Here is a 24,078-nt window from a genome sequence, read left to right as displayed (position 1 = left end):
GGGGTGGGGCAAGGCGGGGGTTCCTCCTGGAAAGGGCATGTGGCTGACTGGAGGAATTTTCTCTCTGCTTCCACCAGCTCAGTTTCCTTCTGACTCCCCGAGATTTAACTCTGTAAAGAGGGCCTCTAGTTTTCAGTCATGGTAAAGAATTTCCAGGTAGATCGTGTTGGGTCTCCTACGCCAGAGAGCCACGGAGTTTCCTCATTTTTCTGAGGAAACATTAAAAACATGTCCTTTAGAAGCCTAGTATGATCGTGACCCTTCTTCATCACCACAGAGGAGGAAGTGAATGCCACCTCCGGAGGAGAATGCTTTCCACATGACTCCAGAGAACGCAGTCCCCATGGCAATTGATTTGGGTGGCTTCAGGGCATAACTGCTGGCATAGAGGTGTTGAAATACAGCAAAAACCGATGGCACTGTGGGCAGCGTGGGGCAGGAAGTCACCCGGCGGAAGGGCTCACAGGGACGCTGCATCTGAGTTAGGAAAGGCTCAGGGACAGGAGGGAGGCACCGGCCCTTAGTACTGCTGCTGCGCCTCACAGCCCAGAAGCTCCAGCCTCAGGGCAATATGGTTTGCCCAGCTCCGTGGGTGAATCCGAAGGAAGCGGGTAAACAGCGGGGGGTCTAGAGCATTCACCACGGGGGTGAAGGAGTCTTGATTTCCCTGAAAAACCTAAAAGAGGACAGACAGCATGTGTTGATTGACAGGAAAATAATTACAATCTTATACACCTCCACTGGCCTCCTGCATGGTCTGGAACTCACCAATAGCTCTTCATGGGCACCCACCCCAAAGCCCAACACGGAAGCTTTTTTCATTTCTGGTTGAGGGATCCAAGCTTCCCGTAGTTTGGTAGTTCGGGATTGAACCCTGGGAGGTGAATGAATGACTTAGTCCCCTGAATGACTTAGTCTGTGCCTGGGAAAGGGCGTATGAAATCTAGAATTAAGAGCCTCCTTGCCAACTTGCAGGACTTCCCTGGTGGCTCAGACAGTAAAGCATCTGCCTACAATGTGGGAGGACCCAGGTCTGATCCCTGGGTTGGGAAGATCCCCTGGAGAAGGAAATGGCAACCCACTCCAGTATTCTTGCCTGGAAAATCCCATGGACAGAGGAGCGTGGTAGGCTACTGTCCATGGGTTCACAAAGAGTCAAACACGACTGAGCGACTTCACTCACTCACTCACTCACTTACTTGCTAACCTGCTGTGGAGCCCTTGCTTCCAGCTATGGCTTACCTCTAAGAAAGTTCTCACCCACTTTCTCAACTAATTCAAAGAAGTTGTAAACATCATGGCATTTTACTACTTCAATCTGCCAAGACTTTGGGTTTAAATGTTATCTCTTTAAAAAAATAAAAATAAAAAAAATAAACGTTATCTCTTTAGAGAGCTCTTCATTCTCTGAAACAGGACTCTTGTTGACTCAATTTCATCTAGATTACTTTTCTTTACAACATTTGGTATCTTCTCATTTATCTGTTTACCTGCTTATTGACCATTACCTCTGTTTTCACCACCAAATGTCACTTCCATGACAGCAGAGGCCTTGATCACTGATCTTCCATACATGCAAGAAATGCAGTATATACATAGCAAATATATTATAAACATTTGTTAGAGTTTGTGTGTTTGATAAAACTTTTGGGAAACAAAGAGATTCCTGGATAAATATTTGTGGTAAACTTTTGAAACCTGTACGTCTTCTGTTAGGCTTATTCCTTGTTGTTTCCCCTCAAGAAACTGAAAGAATAACAGAAGGAACACTTACATCTTTAATGTACGACAGACACCTAGTCTCTGGTCTGTTTTTGTCTTTCATGATGTTGACATTTAAAAAGGCCTAGGACCATTGTGTTGATAACATCGCACATTTTAAATTTCTGTGACTATTTTCTTAATTATTAAATCTTAGTTCAACATCTTTAGTGATAATACTAACTAGGCGATGTGTCTTTCCCACTGTATCATATCAAAGGACACATGATACTGATTCCTTCAGAGTTTGAGCCTTACTTAAGGTGGTGTCCACCACATCTCACTTTAATAAAGGTAATTACTTTCCTTTTCTTACAATCTGTGGGATGAGGCTTTAACACTGTATAAATATTCTCACAAGTACTTAGGTGGGGGTTGGACCATAAAGAAGGCTGAGTGCCAAAGAATTGATGCTTTTGAAATGTGGTCTTGGAGAAGGCTCTTGAGAGTCCTTTGGACTGCAAGGAGATCAACTCAGTCAATCCTAAAGGAAATCAACCCTGAATATTCACGGGAAAGACTGGTGCTGAGGCTGAACCTCCAATACTTGGGCCAACTGATACGAACAGCCAGCTCATAGGAAAAGACCCTGATGCTGGGAAAGATTGAGGGCAAAAGGAGAAGGGGGCGACAGAGGATGAAATGTTTGGATGGCATCACCGACTCAATGGACATGCATTTAAGCAAACTCCAGGAGATAGTGGAGGATAGAGGAGCCTGACATGCTACAGTCCACAGGGTCGCAAAGAGCTGGACATGACTTATCTACTGAACAACAACAACAACAAAATATTCCGTTTCACATTAAGGTTTCATCCAATGGTTTCAGTATCAACTGAAGTTCCTTACCAGTATTATATACTGTATTGATGGTTACCAATTGGTTTCTTAATTTTGTCATGTCTTCTAAATTTATTATTAATAAATTCTTCTATGGAGAAAAGCCTCTCCTCTCCCTTTGTTTTTGACCATGATTATGGACTCCTGGATTCTTTTTTCATTGTGTATATTGTAATCTATTACTATCATTTTTCTTTTGGATGCTTAAATTGCCTCAAATTTGCCCAGTATGAACCCGTTCAAGCCAGCTCTTGTGTTCCTTTTCTATGGACTCATTAGTCTTTGTGGCATGCCAAAATGTTCCACAACATCTAGTTTGGTCTCAGGTCAAACAACAGGGAGGGAACACCGTCTCGCCCATCAACAGAAAATTGGATTAAAGATTTCCTGAACATGGCCCCTGAACAACTCTCAAGTTGTACAACATTTTTTTTAGTTGACAGTTACAGTGACCAATGAAGCGACCCAGAGTCCTTCCTTCGACTGTACTTCACAAGGAACCAGAGCTTTGGTACCAGCAGCGGCCCCTTGCGCCCATCCGCCTCCTAAGGGAGTGCAGACAAAATTGGGTGAGTCTCTCCTGGTTCTTAAATCTCCCATACTGGTTAAGATTCTGAGTTTTATTTGGCGGTGGAACAGGTTACCTGCCCCCTCCTAGTAGGAAAGATACTGGGGGGGGGGAGGGGTGCCCAGGTGAAACATCCGGGGCATACCCACTCATGGTCTAGACACTGAGTGGGGCTCAGTTGAAAGATACTGAGGAATTCCCACCCAGTCAAAAGATGCTGGGTGGGGGGTTGGCTGAAAGACGCCAGGAGAATTGTCCACCCAGTGGAAAGGTACTGGGTAGGGGGGTTCAACTGGGAAAAAATCGAGGAATACCCAGGGCTCGGCTGAAACATGCTGAGGTCGCTCCATTGTAGGGGACTAAATGGTCTTGGCTGAGTGGTTCAGTAAGAGGCTCATCTGACACTTTTCCTCAATTTGACTACCATTATAGAATTTGTCATGGAGAAGGAAATGGCAATCCACTCCAGTATTCTTGCCTAGAGAATCCCATGGACAGAGGAGCCTAGTGGGCTGCCATTTGTGGGGTCGCACAGAATCAGATATGACTAAAGTGACTTAGCAGTAGCAGAATATGGTCCTGCCCATCAGAACAGGACCCAGTTTCTCTCATTCAGTCTCTCCCTTCAGGAAGCTTCCATAAGCCTCTTATCCTTCTCCATCAGAGGGCTGAGAGAATGAAAACCACAAATCACAGAAAACTAATCAAACTGATCACATGAACCACAACTTTGTCTAACTCAAAGAAACTATGGGCCATGCCGTGTAGGGCCACTCAAGACAGACGGGTCATGGTGGAGAGTTCTGACAAAACGCGGTCCACTGGAGAAGGGAATGACAAACCACTTCAGTATTCTTGCCTTGAGAAACCCATGAACAGTATGAAAAGGCAAAAAGATAGGACACTGCAAGATGAACTCCACAGGTCAGTAGGTGCCCAACATGCTAGTGGAGATCAGTGGAGAAATAACTCCAGAAACAATGAAGAGATGGAGCCAAAGCAAAAACCGTGCCCAGTCGTAGATGTGACTGGTGATGGAAGTAAAGTCTAAAGCTGTAAAGAAAAATATTGCAAGGGAACCTGGAATGTTAGGTCCATGAATCAAGGCAAATTGGAAGTGGTCAAACAGGAGATGGCAACATTGAACACTGACATTTTAGGAATCAGCGAACTAAGATGGACTGGAATGGGTGAATTTAACTCAGATGACCATTATATCTACTACTGTAGGCAGGAATCCCTTAGAAGAATTGGAGTAGCCCTCATAGTCAACAAAAGAGTCCAAAATGCAGTACTTGGGTGCAATCTTAAAAATGACAGAATGATCTCTGTTCCTTTCCAAGTCAAACCATTCGATATCACAGTAATTCAAGTCTATGCCTCAACCAGCAATGCTGAAGAAGTTGAAGTTGAGCGGTTCTATGAAGACCTACAAGACCTTATAGAACTAACACCCAAAAAAGATGTCCTTTTCATTATAGGGGACTGGAATGCAAAAGTAGGAAGTCAGGAGATACCTGGAGTAACAGGCAAACTGGCCTTGGACTATAAGATGAAGCAGGGCAAAGGCTAACAGAGTTTTGCCAAGAGAATGAACTGGTCATAGCAACCACCCTCTTCCAACAATACAAGAGAAGACTCTACACATGGCCATCACCAGATGGTCAACAGAGAGATCAGACTGATTATATTCTTTCCAGCCAGAGATGGAGAAGCTCTATCCAGTCAGCAAAAACAAGACTGGGGCCTGACTGTGGCTCAGATCATGAACTCTTTATTGCCAAATTCAGACTTAAATTGAAGAAAGTAGGGAAAACCACTACTTTCAGGTATGACCTAAATTAAATACCTTACAATCATACAGTGGAAGTGACAAAAAGATTCAAGGGATTAGATGTGATAGACAGAGTGCCTGAAGAACTATGGGTGGAGGTTTGTGACATTGTACAGGAGGCAGTGATTAAGACCATCCCCAAGAAAAAGAAATGCAAAAAGGCAAAATAATTGTCTGAGGAGGCCTTACAAATAGCTGAGAAAAGAAGAGAAGTGAAGGGCAAAGGAGAAAAGGAAAGATATACCCATTTGAATGCAGAGTTCCAGAGAATAGCAAGGAGAGATAAGAAAGCCTTCCTCAGTGATCAACGCAAAGAAGTAAAGGAAAACAATAAAATGGGAAAGACTAGAGATCTCTTCAAGAAAATTAGATACCAAGGGAACATTTCATGCAAAGATGGGCAAATAAAGGACAGAAATGGTATAGACATAACAGAAGCAGAGGATATCAAGAAGAGGTGGCAAGGATATACAGAAGAACTATACAAAGGCTCTTCATGACCCAGATAATCACGATGGTGTGATCACACACCTAGAGCCAGACATCTTGGAATGTGAAGTCAAGTGGGCCTTAGGAAGCATCACTAAGAACAAAGCTAGTGGAGGTGATGGAATTCCAGCTGAGCTATTTCAAATCCTGAAAGATAATGCTGTGAAAGTGCTACACTCAATATGCCAGCAAATTTGGCAAACTCAGCAGTGGCAACAGGACTGGAAAAGGTCAGTTTTCATTCCAATTAGAAAGAAAGGCAATGCCAAAGAATGTTCAAACTACCGCACAACTGTACTCATCTCACACACTAGCAAAGCAATGCTCAAAATTCTCCAAGCCGAGCTTCAACAATACATGAACCGTGAACTTCCAGATGTTTAAGCTGGATTTAGAAAAGGCAGAGGAACTAGAGATCAAATTGCCAACATCTGTTGGATCATTGAAAAAGCAAGAGAGTTTTAGAAAAACAACTACTTCAGCTTTATTGACTATGCCAAATCCTTTGATTGTGTGGATCACAACAAACTGAACAATTCTGAAAGAGATGGGAATACCAGACCACCTTGCTTGCCTCCTGAGAAATGTGTATGCAGGTCAAGAAGCAACAGAACTGAACATGGAACAATAGACTGGTTCCAAATTGGGAAAGGAGTACGTCAAGGCTGTATATTGTCACCCAGCTTATTTAATCTCTATGCAGAGCACATCGTGAGAAATGCTGGGCTGGATGAAGCACAAGCTGGAATCAAGATTGCCTGGAGAAATATCAATAACCTGAGATATGCAGATGACACCACCCTCATGGCAGAAAGTGAAGAGGAACTAAAGAGCTTCTTGGTGAAAGTGAAACAGGAGAGTGAAAAAGTTGGCTTAAAACGCAACATTCAGAAATGAAGATCATGGCATCCGGTCCCATCACTTTATGGCAAATAGATGGGGAAACAATGGAAACAGTGATAGACTTTATTTTTGGGGGGCTCCAAGATCACTGCAGATGGTGACTGCACCCATGAAATTAAAAGACACTTGCTCCTTGGAAGAAAAACTATGACCAATCTAGACAGCATATGAAAAAGCAGACATTACTTTGCCGACAAAATCCGTCTAGTCAAAGCTATGGTTTTTCCAATAGTCATGTATGGCTGTGTGAGTTGGACTATAAAGAAAGCTGAGCGCCGAAGAATTGATGCTTTTGAGCTGTGGTGTTACAGAAGACTCTTGAGAGTCCCTTGGACTGCAAGGAGATCCAACCAGTCAATCCTAAAGGAAATCAGTTCTGAATATTCACTGGAAGGACTTATGCTGAAGTTGAAACTCCAAAACTTTGGCCACCTGATGGGAAGAATTGACTCATTGGAAAAGACCATGATGCTGGGAAAGACTGAAGGCAGGAGGAGAAGGGGACGACAGAGGATGGCATCTCCGACTAGATGGACCTGAGTTTGAGCAAGTTCCAGGAGTTGATGATGGGCAGGGGGCCTGGCGTGCTGCAGTCCATGGGGTCGCAAAGAGTCAGACACTACTGAGCAACTGAACTGACGGACTGAAGATGTTCCAGCATCACCTGGCATTTTCCTGGATCCAGTCTTGGCATCTCTGAGTCAAGCTTCCTTTTACTAGGACATGCTATTTGGAAACCAAGACTCTTCTGGGTTAGCTGAGGCTCTGCTCCAGGCCAAGGCTCACATAAACTGTGTCTTCTCAGGTTGGACCTTTTAATCTCATGGCAGAGAGCAGAGTCACAAGAGAGTGAGCCAAATACGTGATCACACTGAAAGTTTCTGTCCGAAAGTGGTGTATATCATGTGCATTTACATTACATTGGTCAAAATGAGTCCTATTGTCAAACTCAAAGTCAGTGAATTTGTCAAAGAAGGAGGAAGTGAAAAATCAAGGATAATGCCTTTTACCTCATCTGCTATTTCTGTTCACTTGTCACCAGCAATACAGTGATTTTATGTGGCAGATATATAAGAGGTTTGGGTGGCTGCATAGGTTTCTTAGTCCGTGAGCAACCTCTATTGTTGATAGAGAAAAGTGTAATTTTTTTAATAGATGGGGCAAGAAGATATGTCTTGTGATGGTTTTTGCTTTTCCAGAAAACTTTCTTTCCACCACTTGACTTCTTTTTTTGTTAATCACCAAGCCTCCAAGAGACCTATCGTCCTTCACCAGAAACAATGCCACCTCTAGACCCACATATTTTCCATCCTTTTCCATTCAGTTCTCCAGAAGCCAATGCTATGACACAGGAGAGCTCAAATATTAGTATTTCATCACTCAGGGTCAGACTTTGTCTTTTTAGAAGTGATTTTCTCTGTGTTCTATCACAGTCTCTCCTGGACTCTCCTCTGCAGAGCTAGCTTTGCATGTTTATTTTCCACTTAATTTTGGTAAATTGAAACTTTGTCTTCTAGTTATTCTGTGAGTTATGAGTGGTTTTATTTGCAATATTTAAATATATATTTATATATTTACTATATATATATATTTAGCTACAGACAGATATACTTGGGAAAGATTGAAGGCAGGAGAAGGGGACGCCAGAGGATGAGATGGTTGGATGGCATCACCGACTCAAAGGACATGAGTTTGAGTAAACTCCGGGAGTTGGTGATGGACAGGGAGGCCTGGCGTGTTGCAGTCCATGGGGTTGCAAAGAGTCGGACATGACTGAACTGACTGACTGACAGAGAGATAGAAAAACATGGTTTTTGAAAGCTGTATGGAGAGACTTAGGCAGCTTTCATTATCTGATGAGAATGTAATTCAGTATTTGAAATTTTCAAATGCTATTTTAAATCATTTTTCTATTTTTTTCTGGCATGTAGAAATAAAAAAATTGTCATTGATTTTGTTTTCAGCTAGATTGCAAAATTATTTTATTAATAAGGTTAAATAGATATGATTCTTTGGGATTTTCTACATGTGCCATCAAATCTTCCACATATTCTGTGAGTTTTTACCCAATTCTAACACATTTTATTTCTTTTTCTTACCTTATTGCAGTGCTTAGGACTTCCAAAACAGTTATTTATTCCTCCCAAGGACAGAGGATATTTATCTTGATTGTCTTACACTGCCATTATTGGCAGTGCTTATTAAAGACAGACACATGTTCTCCCACTCAGGTTATAGGAGTAAACACTGGTATTACCCCACCCTGCTGATTACTGCCTGATTGGCCAGGTAAGCTGAATAATGTAATAATATTTGCTGTTGTTGTTCAGTCACTCAGCCGTATCTGACTCTTTGGCCACCCCATGGACTGTAGGAGATTCAACCAGTCCCTCCTAAAGGAGATCAGTCCTGAAGTTCATTGGAAGGACTGATGCTGAAGCTGAAACTCCAATCCTTTGGCCACCTGATGCGAAGAGCTGACTTATTTGAAAAGACCCTGATGCTGGGAAAGATTGAAGGCAGGAGAAGGGGACGACAGAGGATGAGATGGTTGGATGGCATCACCAACTCAATGGACATGAGTTTGAGTAAACTCTGGGAGTTGGTGATGGACAGGAAGGCCTGGTGTGCTGTGGTCCATAGGGTTGCAAAGAGTCAGACACAACTGAGCGATTGAACTGAAGTGAACTGATATAGGGTTGTTGTTACTGTCTTTCTAAATTTCATATATAGGCGTTAATACACTGTATTGGTGTTTCTCTTTCTGACTTACTTCACTCTGTATAATAGGCTCCAGTTTCATCCATCTCATCAAAACTGACTCAAATGCATTCTTTTTAAAAGCCAAGTAATATTCCATTGTGTATATGTACCACAGTTTTCTTATCCATTCATCTGCTGATGTACATCTAGGTTGCTTCCATGTCCTGGCTATTGTAAACATTGCTGCGATAAACATTGGGTTACATGTGTCTCTTTCAATTCTGGTTTCCTAGGTGTGTATACCCAGCAGTGGGATTGCGGGGTCATACGGCAGTTCTATTTCCAGTTTTTTTTTTTTTTAAAGGAATCTCCACACTGTTCTCCTTAGTGGCTGTACTAGTTTGCATTCCCACCAACAGTGTAGGAGGGTTCCCTTTTCTCCACACCATCTCCAGCATTTATTGTTTGTAGACTTTTTGATAGCAGCCATTCTGACCAGTGTGAGATGGTACCTCATTGTGGTTTTGATTTGCATTTCTCTGATAATGAGTGATGTTGAGCATCTTTTCATGTGTTTGTTAGCCATCTGTATGTCTTCTTTGGAGAAATGTCTGTTTAGTTCTTTGGCCCACTTTTTGATTGGGTTGTTTATTTTTCTGGTATTGAGCTGCATGAGCTGCTTGTATATTTTTGAGATTAATTCTTTGTCGGTTGTTTCCTTTGCTATTATTTTCTCCCATTCTGAAGTCTGTCTTTTCACCTTGCTTATAGCTTCCTTCGCTGTGCAAAAGCTTTTAAGTTTAATTAGGTCCCATTTGTTTATTTTTGCTTTTATTTTCATTACTCTGCGATGTGGATCATAGAGGATCTTGCTGTGATTTATGTCAGAGAGTGTTCTGCCTATGTTTTCCTTTAAGAGTTTTATAGTTTCTGGTCTTACATTTAGATCTTTAATCCATTTTGAGTTTATTTTTGTGTATGGTGTTAGAAAGTGTTGTAGTTTCATTCCTTTACAGGTGGTTGACCAGTAAATGGATTGTCTTTTCTCCATTGTGTATTCTTGCCTCCTTTGTCGAAGATAAGGTGTGTGGATTTATCTCTGAGCTTTCTACTTTGTTCCATTGATCTATATTTTGGTCTTTGTGCCAATACCATACTGTCTTGATGACTGTAGCTTTGTAGTAGAGCCTGAAGTCAGGCAGGTTGATTCCTCCAGTTCCATTCTTCTTTCTCAAGATTGCTTTGGCTATTTGAGGTTCTATGTGTTTCCATACAAATTGTGAAATCATTTGTTCTAGTTCTGTGGAAAATACCATCGGTAGTTCAATAAGGATTGTGTTGTAGCTATAGATTGCTTTGGTTAATATACTCATTTTCACCATATTGAGTCTTCCATTCCACAAACATGGTATATTTCTCCATCTATTCATGTCATCTTTGATTTCTTTCATCAGTGTTTTATAGTTTTCTATATATAAGTCTTTTGTTTCTTTAGGTAAATTTATTCCTAAGTATTTTATTTTTTTCTTTGCAATGGTGAATGGAATTGGTCCTTAATTTCTCTTTCTGTTTTCTCATTGTTAGTGTATAGGAATGCAAGAGATTTCTGTGTATTAATTTTATATCCTGCAACTTTACTATATTCATTGATTAGCTCTAGAATTTTCTGGTGGTGTCTTTAGGGTTTTTTATGTAGAGGATCATGTCATCTGCAGACAGTGAGAGTTTTACTTCTTTTCCAATCTGTATTCCTTTTAGTTCTCTTTCTTCTCTGATTGCTATGGCCAAAACTTCCAAAATTATGTTGAATAGCAGTGGTGAGAGTGGGCACCCTTGTCTTGTTCCTGACTTTAGGGGAAATGCTTTCAGTTTTTTTGCCATTGAGGATAATGTTTGCTGTGGGTTTGTCATAAATAGCTTTTAGTATGTTGAGGTATGTTCCTTTTATGCCTGCTTTCTGGAGAGTTTTTATCCTAAATGGGTGTTGAATTTTGTCAAAGGCTTTCTCTACATCTATTGAGATAATCATATTTTTACCTTTCAATTTGTTAATATGGTGTATCACATTGATTGACTTGTGAATATTGAAGAATCCTTGCATGCCTGGGTTAAAGCCCACTTGGTCATGACGTATGATCTTTTTAATATGTTGTTGTATTCTCTTTGCTAGAATTTTGTTGAGGAATTTTGAATCTATGTTCATCAGTGATATTGGCCTGTAGTTTTATTTTTTTTGTGGCATCTTTGTCTGGTTTTGGTATTAGGATGATGGTGGCCTCATAGAAGGAGTTTAGGAGTTTACCTTCCTCTGCAACTTTCTGGAAGAGTTTGAGTAGGATAGGTGTTAGCTCTTTTCTAAACTTGGGGTAGAACTCACCAGTGAAGCCATCTGGTCCTGGGCTTTTGTTTGTTGGAAGATTTTTGAGTGCAGTTTCGATTTCTGTGCTTGTAATTGGTGTGTTCAGATTTTCTATTTCTTCCTGGTTCAGTTTTGGAAAGTTATACTTTTCTAAGAATTTGTCCATTTCTTCCAAGTTGTCCATTTTATTGGCATATAATTGCTCATAGTAGTCTCTTGTGATTTTTTGTATTTCTGTGTTGTCTGTTGTGATTTCTCCATTTTCATTTCCAATTTTATTGATTTGATTCTTCTCCCCTTTTTCCTTGATGAGTCTGGCTAATGGTTTGTCTATTTTATTTATTTTCTCAAAGAACCAGCTTTTCATTTTGTTGATTTTTGCTATAGTCACCTTCATTTCTGCTCTGATTTTTATGATTTCTTTCCTTCTACTAACTTTGCAGTTCTTCTTTTCTTCTTTTTCCAGTTGATTTAGGTGTAAAGTTAGGTTGTTTATTTTATGTTTGTATTGTTTCTTGAGGTAGGCTTGTATTACTATGAACTTCCATCTTTGCACTGCTTTTACTGAATCCCATAGGTTTTGGGCAGTCTTGCTTTCATTTTCATTTGTTTCTATGCATATTTTGATTTCCTTTTTGATTTCTTCTATGATCTGTTGGTTATTCAGAAGTGTGTTGTTTATACTCCCTATGTTTGTATTTTAATAGTTTTTTTTTCCTTCTAGTTGACATCTAATCTTACCACATTGTGATGATCTGTTTTGAATTAAATTTTGTATATAGTATGTGTGTGGTATCTTCATTCTTTTGCATGTGGTTATCCAATTTTACTGGGGCTTCCTAGGTGGCTCAGTGGTAAAGAACCCATCTGCCAATGCAGGAGATGCAAGACATGTGGGTTTGATTCCTGGGTTGGCAGGATCCCCTGGAGAAGGAAATGGCAACCCACTCCAGTATTCTTGCCTGAGAATCCCATGGACGGAGGAGCCTGGAGGGCTACAGTCCACAGGTTGCAAAGAAATTTGATCAGTCAGCTCTCCTGGGTCTCCAGCTGGCTGACTCAACCTGCAGATCTTGTCAGTCTCCATAATCATGTGAGTCAATTGGTTCTGTTTCTCTGGAGAATACTTACTAACATACTCATATAAGTGGAATTATATAATATTTGTCATTTTATATATGCTGTATTTCATTTAACATGTTATCAAGGTTCATCCATGTTTTAACATGTATCAAAGATACACCCTTTTTAAAATGAGAATATCCTCTAGAACATATACTATCAATACTTTAGTCCACTAAACTGCCAGAAGCATAAGTGTTTAATTCAGCCTTGAGGGAACAAGAAATTCTTCTTGGAGGAGATCATGTCTATCTGAGGCTTGAAAAAATTAGCCAGGTGAAAGGGTCAATAGGAAGTATCTAAAAAAATGTCCTAAGAAGAAGAAACAGTATGTATACAAGTGTAGTGTGAGAAAGAACACAGTGTTTTTAGAGACCTGAGGGTTTCTTCGTATGAGTGGGGCTTATAGAGTAAAGGATCAAGTGGCAAGAGACTGCACTAGGAGATTGGTAAAGGTCATGCCATGGTCAATTCTTGCTGAATCTAAGTTGCATTGCTGTTGCTGATACTGATCATTAAGCATTCCATGAATAAACTCTTATTTTTCTTCACCCCTCTGATGCTTGCCACCATCTTGAATGACATCAATATCCCTGAGGAAAATCAACTTTTGGCTCTACTCTGCCTTTCATAGTGTCCTAAATGTCAAGTGCTAAGAGAAGTTTTGTGCCTATGAGATCAGCATACCTTCACTTTGCCATTCTGAAGAAATGGAGTCCAGTTATGGCCCTCTTGACTACTGGATATGAAGAACTCCTTCACATACATGCTGGTAAGCATAGATTTCACCCCTTGGGTGGTTATTCCTGTAACTCTCATTGTCTTCTGGAAGTCCACTTGTAGCCACTCTTTTGGATTATTCACCTGGGGAAGTTAGAGTAGTGTCTTGTTGATTCCTATTTGCTCCCAGAAATCACCAAATGCCTTCTTAATCATAACTCAGCACTTATCACTCTGCATATTAATTATTGGTTTGCAAGTCCCCCATATTAGACTCAAAGCAAGCAACTGGGGTTACCCACTTAATAGCTGCCCAGTAAATGTTCACTGAATGAATGTATGAGCAATATACAGACTGACAAATATTAGCCCAGTACTGCATACAGATACTTTGTTTCCAGAAGGAAATGATCCCTAAATAGGGATCATTTCCCCCAATGAATGTTGTGTGAATGCACATGGCACATCCACTAAATATCTGTGGGATTTTCTGTGCATAGTCAACTTTACTTGACACTCTTGGTGGGAACAATCAGATGATGGAAGTAGCTGAAGAAACAGTTCAGAGCTTTCCCCATTCTTTCCCAACCACTGCTACTTACTCTGAATCAGTTAAATGGTAAATTTGTTCCCTCTTACCTTGGGTCTCCAGGCATTTGTCCTCCCTTGAAGGTTAAGTCGGGCTTGTGAAGGAGACCAGGTGGCAAACATGTTGCTTAAGTGGGATGAGGCACTAATCTGTGTATCTAATATTGCTTTATTCTCCATTCCCAGTGGCATGTTGCAACCTTGAAGAAATGGAAAAAGAGTGTCATCACAAGAACAGGTTGCAGCCAAGGTTCTGCCTCCACTGACATTCTAGTTGTCATCATGACATCATTTTCCAGGCATTAACTTTTGCATGTTATTGTTAACATGCCCTGGATTTTCTGGTCAGCTCTGCTAAGCTCTGTTGGGTTTGATTTGCCTTGTTAATAGTAGTGTAGGAGATGGATGGCCCTGGGGAATTCCATGGTTAGGATGAGCAAATGATGGGTTTGCCCAGGACTGTACTGGTTTTAGCATTGAGACTTCTGTGTCCTGGGAAACACCCGCCTCCCCGTCACAGGAAAACTAGTATGGCTAGTCATACTACCCATGGTTGGGAGTGGGAAGTACATGGGATGACTTGAAACTTACTGTTTAAATCACAGCCCATCAACTCCATGCGAAGAGTGCTGCGGATGCTGTAATGCGTTGGGTGCAAACGGATATATCTAGCAATAATTGGAGGGTTAAAAATATTGTGTTTTACTCCAGATGAATCCACATTGCCAAAGAACACCTGTAAAATGAAGAAAGAATAAGAAGCAATTACTCCCAATCAAGTTTTTTTCTTCTAAATTTGTGCATTTCTCAACAGCCCTCTGGTGGCTCAAATGGTATAGAATCTGCCTGTGATCCAGGAGACTTGGGTTTGATCCCAGGGTTAGTAAGATCCACTGGAGAAAGGAATGGCAACCCTCTCCAGTATTCTTGCCTGGAGAATTCCATGGAAGGAGGAGCCTGGTCGGTCCCAGGCCATGGGCTCACAAACAGTCAGACATGGCTGAATGACTAACACTTTCACTTTTCAACAGCACCCAACACTCAAAACCATACTGGCTAGACAGATGTTAGAATACAAAAGATGAAGGAGAAAAATTACAGGAAGAAGAGTGGATTAAGGGAGATTAGGTCTGTGCAGGTGAAGTAGTCTACTCTGGGGTCCTATAAAATGTTCATCAAACTCCTAATTTATCCACCCCTCCTTTCCAACTTTGTAACCATAAGTTTGTTTTCTACACTTGTGAATATTTCTGTTTTTAAAAAAGTTCATGTGCACCTTTTCTTTAAATTCCACATATAAGCAATATCATGTGATATTTGTCTTTCTCTCTCTGACTTACTTTACTCTATGTCAATCTATGGGCACAGCATTATTTTTGATAAATAGATCGGCTTCATTTTAAACTCAATTCTTATGTCTTGATTAGGAACCATCTTAGGAAGACAAACTATCTAGATATTTAATGCAATGCCTATGGAACTCACAATGCTCCATTTTACAGGAATGTAAAAGCCAACCCTAAATAGATATGGAATTTCAAGGGACCCTGAACAGCCAAAATAATCCTAGAAAGAAGAAAAAATTTGGAGGACTCAGTTCCGGATTTCAAAACTTACTCAAAGCTACAGTTATTTAAGCTACAGTTATTAAAACAGTGTGGTATTGGCATAAGGATAGACACACAGCTCAGTGGAATAAAGAATCTGGAAATAAACTCATAAATTAATTCATGTATTTAAATCCCAAAGAGTTGAAAACAGGCATTCAAAAAGAACCTGTACAGAAATGCCCACCACAGTAGGCACAAGAGAGAAGTCACCCAAATGTCCATCCACTGCTGAGCAGATACAAAATATGTGTGGTCTAGCCATACAGTGGAATACTATTCAGCCAGGAAAAGGAAAGAAGTGCTGATTTGTGCCACCATGGGAATGGGCCCTATGCTCAGTGACAGCAGCCAGACACAGAAGGCCACCTATCTATTGTATGCCTCCACCTCTAGGAAGTCGACAGAACAGGCCAAGGGCCGTGACAGGAACCTGATGAGTGCTTGCCTGAGGACTATGGGGGTACGGTGGGGGAAACTGCAGGAGGGGGCAGTGGGGAGTGAGTGCCTGGCCGGTACAGGGGTTTCTCTTTGTGGTGGTGCCAGCGTTCTAGACACGGTGGTGATGGTGGCCCAGCACCGCCAGTGTACACTTGGTGCCACTGGGTGGTCTGCTGCCTTCTCTGTACAAAGGTCTCCTCCCGTGGGAAGGGAGCGTTCTGACAAAGACAGGGTCCAATGGGCAGGGTGAGCAGCATCCTGCCAGCGCCATGTCTTTGCAGGCCCAGGCCTGTGGGGGTGGGGGTGGGGTGGGGGGCATGGGAAGTCGGTGACCTCAGGGAGTTTGCCTGTCACAGACTGTGCGCCCCGACCAATGAGGGGCCGGCCCGTGGTTGCTAGGATACGGAGTCAAGGTCTGAGAGTACCAGTTGCCTTGAGAGGATGGGACCAGCTGACTCATCCCGCCGCATCTCACCCCACTGCATCTCATCTCACCGCATCTCATCCCACCGCACCTCATCCCACTGCACCGCAAAGCGAGGCCTCGGAGACAGCGGGCTCAACAGTCGGCACGCCAAGGAAAAGGGGCCGTCGAAGGTCGTCTGGTCGCCGCACCGCCCTTCACGAGCTGTTTTTCTCCATGAGCCACATGGAGCGCCTCCTGCGGGAAGGCCACTACGCCCAGTGCCTGAGCTCTTCTGCACCCATCTTCCTAGCAGCCATCACACAGCACCTGACTGCCAAGGTCCTGGAGCTGGCAGGCAACAAGGCCCAGAACAGGGGTCAGAGGCGCATCACCCCAGAGCTGATGGGCATGGCGGTCCACCACAATGCTCTGCTCAGCGGCTCTTTAGCGATGAAAACCATCTCCCTGGTGGCCCCAGCCCAGCACTAGCTGCTCAACCACACCCGGGTGCCCGGCCCCCAGACGGGCCTTCCCCCGGCTCTCGGGTGCCAGGCCTGCTCACTGACCGACTGCACAGCCCGGTGCCTCAGGCCCAGTCATGTTGAATCAATCAAAGTGTTTCAAGACATCCGTGTGCGTGCTTCAGTCACTTGGCCTGGGAGGTGGTGGTGGGATACCCCTCCTTGGAGAGGTGGGGGTCAGGGGTCTGGCTGGAGTGCAGGGGGAGTGTTGTGGGTACAGATAGAGTCAGGGATTGCAGGCAGAGGGAGCGGTCGCCCACTGTGACAGCACATGCGGTGGCCCTGGTGGGAGAGGCTGGCTGTGCTGGGGTTGCAGTGGAGTGGGGTCTGGGGGGAGGCCAGGGAAAGAAGGTTCCCCTGTTGGCTCTGAGCAAGTAGGAGCCAGGCTAAGTCCCCAGAGGGACTGGGGTCCTGGTGGTGACACTCAAGACCGAGAGGGCGGCATCGTGGTAGGGTGAAGGTGCCAAGGTGACCGACCGCCCTGAGGCGTGGGATGCAGGGATGGTGGACAGTGTGCTTGACAGGGGTTCCCATGGGGGTAGGGCCTAGATGTGCACGGGGGCAGGGGCCTAGACCACAAGACTGCGGCGGGATGGGGACTGGGGTGGGCGGGACACAACTCGCACGTATGCAAAGTCGGAATCAGGGTCACGCGGGGTCACCAGGCGACTTTTTGGTCGTATGCCCTTAGGGATGCTTGGCGATGCCCTGCTTGGCAACCTGCGGGAGCAAGCTGTCACCTAGCAACGGCCAACTCCCCGCCAGGACCCTCTATTTGCATACGGCGCCGGCAGCCAATCCCGGCTCAACCTCCGCGCCCGCTCTTTTGCATATCACCCCGGCGACGGGAGCGTCTGGGCTGCCGCGCCGGCGCCGTCGCGCAGTGGGCTGTAGCCGGACGCAGGGCACATCGCCGGTCGCCGCCCGGTTGCGTCAGCACGCCTGGAAGCGCCGAGGCAGCGAAGATGGCGGCTTCCGCGGCCGGCCTGGGCGGCGGCGGCGCGGGCCCAGGGCCCGAACCGGGAGATTTCCTGGCCCGCTATCGTCAGGTGTCCAACAAGCTCAAGAAGCGGTTCCTGCGGAAGCCGAACGTGGCGGAGGCCGGCGAGCAGTTCGCCCAGCTCGGCCGCGAGCTGCGCGCTCAGGAGTGCCTGCCGTACGCGGCCTGGTGCCAGCTGGCGGTGGCGCGCTGCCAACAGGCGCTCTTCCACGGGCCCGGCGAGGTGCTGGCGCTGACCGAGGCCGCGCGCCTCTTTCTGTGGCAGGAACGCGACGCGCGCCAACGCCTGGCCTGCCCCGCCGCCGGCGGGGAGGCCCTGCAGGCCGCCGCCGCCGCGCTGGGCGCCGCCGTGCGCCTCAACCTGGAGTTCGGGCAGCCGGCCGCGGCCGCCGCGCTCTGCCTTGAGCTGGCGGCCGCCCTGCGCGACCTGGGCCAGCCGGCCGCTGCCGCCGGCCACTTCCAGCGCGCCGCGCAGCTGCAGCTGCCCCAGCTGCCCCTGGCCGCCCTGCAGGCCCTTGGCCACGCCGCGTCCTGCCAGCTGCTGGCGCGGGACTACAGCGGCGCGCTGGCGCTCTTCACGCGCATGCAGCGCCTGGCGCGGGAGCTCGGCGGCCCCCCGCCGCAGCCGCCGCCGCCCCTGCAGCCCGCCACCCCCGCGGCCCTCGCCCCGCCGCTCCCGCCCGGCGCTGGGCCGCCGACTACCGCCGCCCAGGCAGCGCTGGGCGCCTTCACCGACGTGCTGGTCCGCTGCGAGGTGTCCCGCGTGCTGCTGCTGCTGCTCCTGCAGCCGCCGCCCGCCAAGCTCCTGCCGGAACACGCGCACACCCTGGAGAAGTACGCCTGGGAGGCCTTCGACGGCCACGGGCAGGACAGCAGCGGCCCGCTGCCCGAGGAGCTGTTCCTGCTGCTGCAGTCCTTGGTCATGGCCACGCACGAGAAGGACACGGAGGCCGTCAAGTCGCTGCAGGTGGAGATGTGGCCCCTGCTGAGCGCCGAGCAGAACCACCTCCTGCACCTCGTTCTGCAGGAAACCGTCTCGCCGTCGGGCCAGGGGATCTGATGAATCCCTGACGGGAACCCCGCCAGGATGTGCCTGTTCCCGAAACTCACGTACTGGCCTGCGCGTTTGTGGGAGCATGATAGACCTTGATCCCGGCGCGGAATGTAGTTGACTAAAGTCACCTTGTTTCCATAACAGTGGCAGAAAAAAAAAAAAACCCATATAATAGAATCGGAGGACACAGCTCACGTCACCAGGAATTTCAGCATAAACTTGAGAATCCCTTGGGTCCCTTTCACCCAATTGTCCCCTCACCCCACTCCCCCCCCCCCCCCCGAAGGCTCCCCTTTCCCCACATCCTTGTTTCACACAGGGTTTATTTGCATAGCTCTGGCTTGGAACTCTAGCTGTATGATTTTTTCATGGTGACTCTGATTCCTTCGCATATTCCGATGTCTGCCTTGTGCAATCGCCCAGTTCCTTCTTTGTTTCATGCACCTCATAGGTAGTATTCGTTGGAATCGTGGAATTTGTTCTATTCAGTCCTCCGCGGTTGTCACTACAGCCCTCAATCTATGATAAAGCCTTTCTGACACTCCTGACCTGTGGTTTAGATTGATCTCCTCTGTAAAATTGGAATAGCACAAACAGATAGTTTCCTTTTAGATCCGAGGTGGATTCATTCACTTGAATTGGACACTGTGCCTATGAAGCTACAGAGATCATTTGCAAAGTGGTCCTTAGCTGCAAAGTGTATGTTTTCGGTGCAAACGGGGTGAGCCTGGGAGTAGAGGTGAGGGTGGGGTGAGCTCCAGGACAAAGGTGTCAGATGTGCACTGGAGTTTTCAGTTGAGGTTGTTCCGAGAGGTCCGGGTAATCCACACGGGCAGGTTTTACTTGTAGTATGGACCCTTCTACAAATCTTCCTTTAACTCAGATATATAAAATCAGCATCCTTCTTTGGTCTAGCGTGATCACGTATATGCCAGACTGTGCCCTTGGTCCCCAAAAGCAGGGTGGTGGTCCATTTTTAAACACTATAGATTTCTGGTCCAAATGATACATGCAAAACTGACTTAACTGTTTTCTCAAATTTTCTTTAGTGTTGAGTGTGATGACAAGAGCTCTTGAGAATATATTCTCATTCTCAGCCATTCAGTTTGGGAAAATGCATCCTTTAGGCTGAAGTTGTAGACAGCACTAATCTTTTGGGGTGAGATTTAAGCACTCAGTTTGGGAATCTATCTTGCTTTTGCATATTTGGTGGAGAGGGGGAATATGTGGAGTGTTGTATGAGATAAGTGCCCCCAAATGGGTTGGACTTTATTTTTTGTACCTCTATTTCAGCAGTGTGGAAGCAGTGGCTAAGCAAGTATAGGGGAGCCCATTGGAGACAGATGCAGGCACCCCTCCTGTGCTCTCACGTGGCTGCCAGGCAGGGGCCTTCCAAGCCCTGAAAGCCCAGTCCAACTTATTGCCGAGGTGGTGAGGGTGCATGCTCCCTTGTGTTTGCTTTTTCTAGGACACTCAGCCCTGGCTGCCTCTCTTATCGTCCTTAGGACAAGAATGCTCAGGAATGAATTATGGAGTGTGCCTGGTGAGAGCATTTGGATTTAGGCACAAGGGAAAACCTCCTTTGTTGTTGTTTAGTCACTAAGTCATGTCTGACTCTTTGTGACCCCATGGACTCTAGCCCCATGGACTTTAGCCCACCAGGCTCCTCTGTCCATAGGATTTCCCAGGCAAGAATACTGGAGTGGGTAGCTATTGCCTTCTACAGAGGATTTTCTCAAACCAGGGATGAAATCTTTAATAGTTTAAAGATCTTTAATACTGAGCCACCGGCGAAGCCCTTAAAAGCTTGCTTTGAGGGAGTGAGGTGAGGAATTACCACAGAGCCTGGTATTGCATATTCAAGCCGAACTTTAGAAAACACTAAAGACTGTTTTCTGTTTGCCATTGGTTCATTTATGTATCTTCCTCAGACACTTTGTAGCACAGAGAGCTGGGCTAAGGCCACACTTCAGTGATTTTGACAGAATTCTCTTGCTGTATATCATTACCTGATGTCAACATTAACACTGATTTCTAACACAACCAAAGATAAATATTTTAAAAGGACAGGATTATTGTTCTTTTAAACTTGAAAACCAGAGGAAAAGATCTGCATCATTGATACTTTCATTGACAGTTCAAAATTCACATTCAAAATATTATGAAATATTAAAAATAGTGGCCAGTGAAGCAATGATCTTTAAAAGGTGTTGGGTTCTTTTACTCCCTTTATGAGGGACTTCTGTGATGAGACATTGCTTATGAAAAAATATTTTTTTTTGTATGTGAGTGGTTGCCCAGGTGGTTTCCACCTGGTTTCCTGGGGTTTACAGGTGGCACAGTGGTAAAGAATCTGCCTGCCAATGCAGGAGATTCAGGAGACTCGGGTTTGATCCCTGGGTGGGGAAGATCCCCTGGAGAAGGAAATGGATACCCATTCCAGTATTCTTGCCTGGAAAATAAAATGGACAGGGGAGCCTGGCAGGCTACAGTCCATGGGGCTGCAAATGACTGAGGGACTGAACATGTGGATGGTACAAAGATTTTTAAACATTTGAGAACCATTATACTGGAGGAAGATGACTAAGACTGAAATGTGTAAATTAATCAGGCATGCTCTGGGATGGTAGAGTTCTGGTTAGTGTGAACTGAAAAGGCATCTATCTCTACTGCCATTAGACTAGACCACCAGTCCAGAAACTTGTTCGGTAGAGGAGATGGAGATATTTCAGTTTTTTTGATCCAACTAAACATTCAGTGACTAATATACTATGACTAAGGGCAGTTTTCCCAGGAATGCAGCACTGAGTTGTGCTGGAGCCAGCTAGGGCTAGCTTGTGAGAAGCAATTGTGGCTGTCTGCTCCCAAGTTTGCATTCAGTGACCTTGCATCAGCAGCTTGAAATCAGGTGTGATGGGAAATATTTACATCATGGAAATCAGCAAATGTTACAAATAAAGCCCCTTCCCCTGACTGCCCTCCACTTTGCCCCAGAGCTGGTTGGTAAACGTTCACCAGCCCACCATTGAATGTGAGTATAATTTACAGCAAATAGAATAAATGTGATCATATTCAAGATGCTGAAAAATCATGTGATGAGATTCTACAGCCTTTCCAAATAAAGTAGAAGCAAGAAAGTTTTTAAATGTGATAAAAAATATTTGAAATTAACAACATTATATTAAACAGTGAAATATGGGATCCATTCCCATTAAAGTCAGAAGCAAGAAACACATTTATAATAAAGATAATATATCTGTATCTATACATATCTATCAAACTGCAGACAAAAGAACAAAGAGCATTTTGCTCACCACCCAAGTCTACAAAGACTGATCTGCTGCAGCTGGTGATAGACAGGGTACTGGGTGTTCAGAGGAAAAGATTAACAGGATAACAGGATGAGGCATTTGTGTGTTTCAGAATTTAAACACTGTGTGTTTCAGGAAATTCAAAATGATAACAGGATGCTCTGTGCTTTGGACAGACAGGTCCTTAAGTAGTTAATATGCATTTCAAGAAGAATTGTAATGAACCCTGCTTTTTGCATCTTCCCATACACAGAAAAACAGTATAACCATGAACTTGAAACATCTGTTCTTTGTGAGTAGCAGTAATATTTTACCAAGATGTATGTCTGACTACATGTATGCCTTAACAGCAAAACATGTAACCTAGCTTCCCCTCACCTCTTCAGAGCAGCTCCCAGAGCTATCTGAGAGACTTGTCTCCCAGACTATAGTCCTCAGTAAGACCCTGAATAAAATTTGACTCACAACTCTCACATTGTGCATTTTTCTTTTAGTTGACAACACAATATATAAATATTTATGTGTCTGTGTATATATCTCTGATTATACATATATTTATCACAAAAACATTTAGAGTGATTATTATTTTCTGTTTACCAGGGCCTGTTAGCACAATCCCCTGGAGAAGGAAATGGCAACCCACTCCAATATTCTTACCTGGAGAATCCCATGGACAGAGGAACCTGGTGGGCTATAGTCCATGGGGTCACAAGAGTCTGACACGGAAGTCAGCATAATGTCTTCCATGTAATGGAGCAGTATGGTGTTCTGTGGGATGTCAAGATATTTGGGGTCCCTAGGGTCTATATTGGGCTTCCCTTGTGGCTCAGCTGGTAAAGAATCCGCCTGCAATGCGGGAGACCTGGGTTCGATCCCTGGGTTGGGAAGATCCCCTGGAGAAGGGAAAGGCTATCCACTCCAGTATTCTGGCCTAGAGAATTTCATGCGACCATGGGGTTGCAAAGAGTCGGACACAACTGAGTGACTTTCACTTTCACTTCACTTTCAGGGTCTCTATTATGATAAGGAACAAAGGATCTGGCATCGCTTTGAGGCATCAACCATAAAGTTCATACTCTTGTTCCCACTTCGTAAATGCAAATCTATTCTGACTTTGGTTGTCAGTGTGAATGAAGAAGAAAGCATCTTCCAGGTCTGTGGTTCCATATCAGGTACCTAGTGCTGTGTTAATTTACTCCAGAGGAGATACCACACTTAGAGTTGTGATTTTTTTTATCACCACCTGACTAAATTTGTGATGATCTGTCATTTTTCCATGACTCATCTGGCTTTTGTTAGTGGCCAAACACTTAGTGGCCTAAGGAGACTAGCCACTAGGTTGGAAGGCAACTATTCCAGGTGGAGCAACTGAAAGACTTGTGTGCACAGCAGGGATGACTGCTTCAGAGACTGGGGAAAGGTCGCCTCCTTCAGCAGAGAAGGTTTAGGGCAATTTAGTTTGTGGTTCACAGCCTCACGCATGTCTGCCTAAATGTACCCACCCCAGGTCTCAGAGTTCCACCCGTTTCCACCAGTGCCTTAGCATAACAACCATATCGGGGCTGACCATTTAATTGTGACTGCAACTCTGCAATTCACATGCTCTGCTCCTAGGTTTGGTATAAAGTCCAAGTATCTGCCTATAACCCCAGGACATGGAAGACTCCTCCAGAACTCCATGATTCCATCAAGATTATATATATATATGTTCATGGATGTTCTTTGTATATATTCATAACATTTAATTTCTTTTTCCCCTATGTATGCTGAAAAAGAAGATGCATACTCAGTTGTGTCCAACTCTGCAACCCTGTGAACTGGAGCCCGCCAGGCTCCTCTGTCCATGGGATT

The 24,078-nt window shown here is 44.7% G+C and overlaps 2 protein-coding genes across 3 annotated transcripts in view; one reads left to right on the top strand and one right to left on the bottom strand.

Annotated features, from left to right (window-relative positions):
* Nucleotides 1–24,078, bottom strand: part of F8 (coagulation factor VIII) — a 143,367-nt gene continuing 119,289 nt past the window's right edge. For both annotated transcript variants that reach the window (XM_061137962.1, XM_061137964.1), the window contains 4 exons: nucleotides 14,479–14,623; nucleotides 13,939–14,087; nucleotides 13,267–13,443; nucleotides 1–676 (listed from right to left, as the gene is read on the bottom strand). In XM_061137962.1, coding sequence (XP_060993945.1) covers nucleotides 521–676; nucleotides 13,267–13,443; nucleotides 13,939–14,087; nucleotides 14,479–14,623 — 627 coding nt within the window. In that variant the 3' untranslated portion in view covers nucleotides 1–520. The remainder of the gene's footprint in view (nucleotides 677–13,266; nucleotides 13,444–13,938; nucleotides 14,088–14,478; nucleotides 14,624–24,078) is intronic.
* On the top strand, nucleotides 16,866–22,700 carry LOC133053117 (40-kDa huntingtin-associated protein-like). The gene has a single exon (XM_061137968.1). It carries the CDS (start codon nucleotides 17,828–17,830, stop codon nucleotides 18,920–18,922), a length of 1,095 nt encoding a protein of 364 aa, XP_060993951.1. The 5' UTR covers nucleotides 16,866–17,827; the 3' UTR covers nucleotides 18,923–22,700.

Source organism: Dama dama, chromosome X (genome assembly GCF_033118175.1).
Source record: "Dama dama isolate Ldn47 chromosome X, ASM3311817v1, whole genome shotgun sequence".
NCBI classification, from domain to species: domain Eukaryota; kingdom Metazoa; phylum Chordata; class Mammalia; order Artiodactyla; family Cervidae; genus Dama; species Dama dama.
The sequence above is the reverse complement of the archived record's forward strand: the minus strand, read 5'-3'. Positions and strand labels throughout refer to the sequence as shown.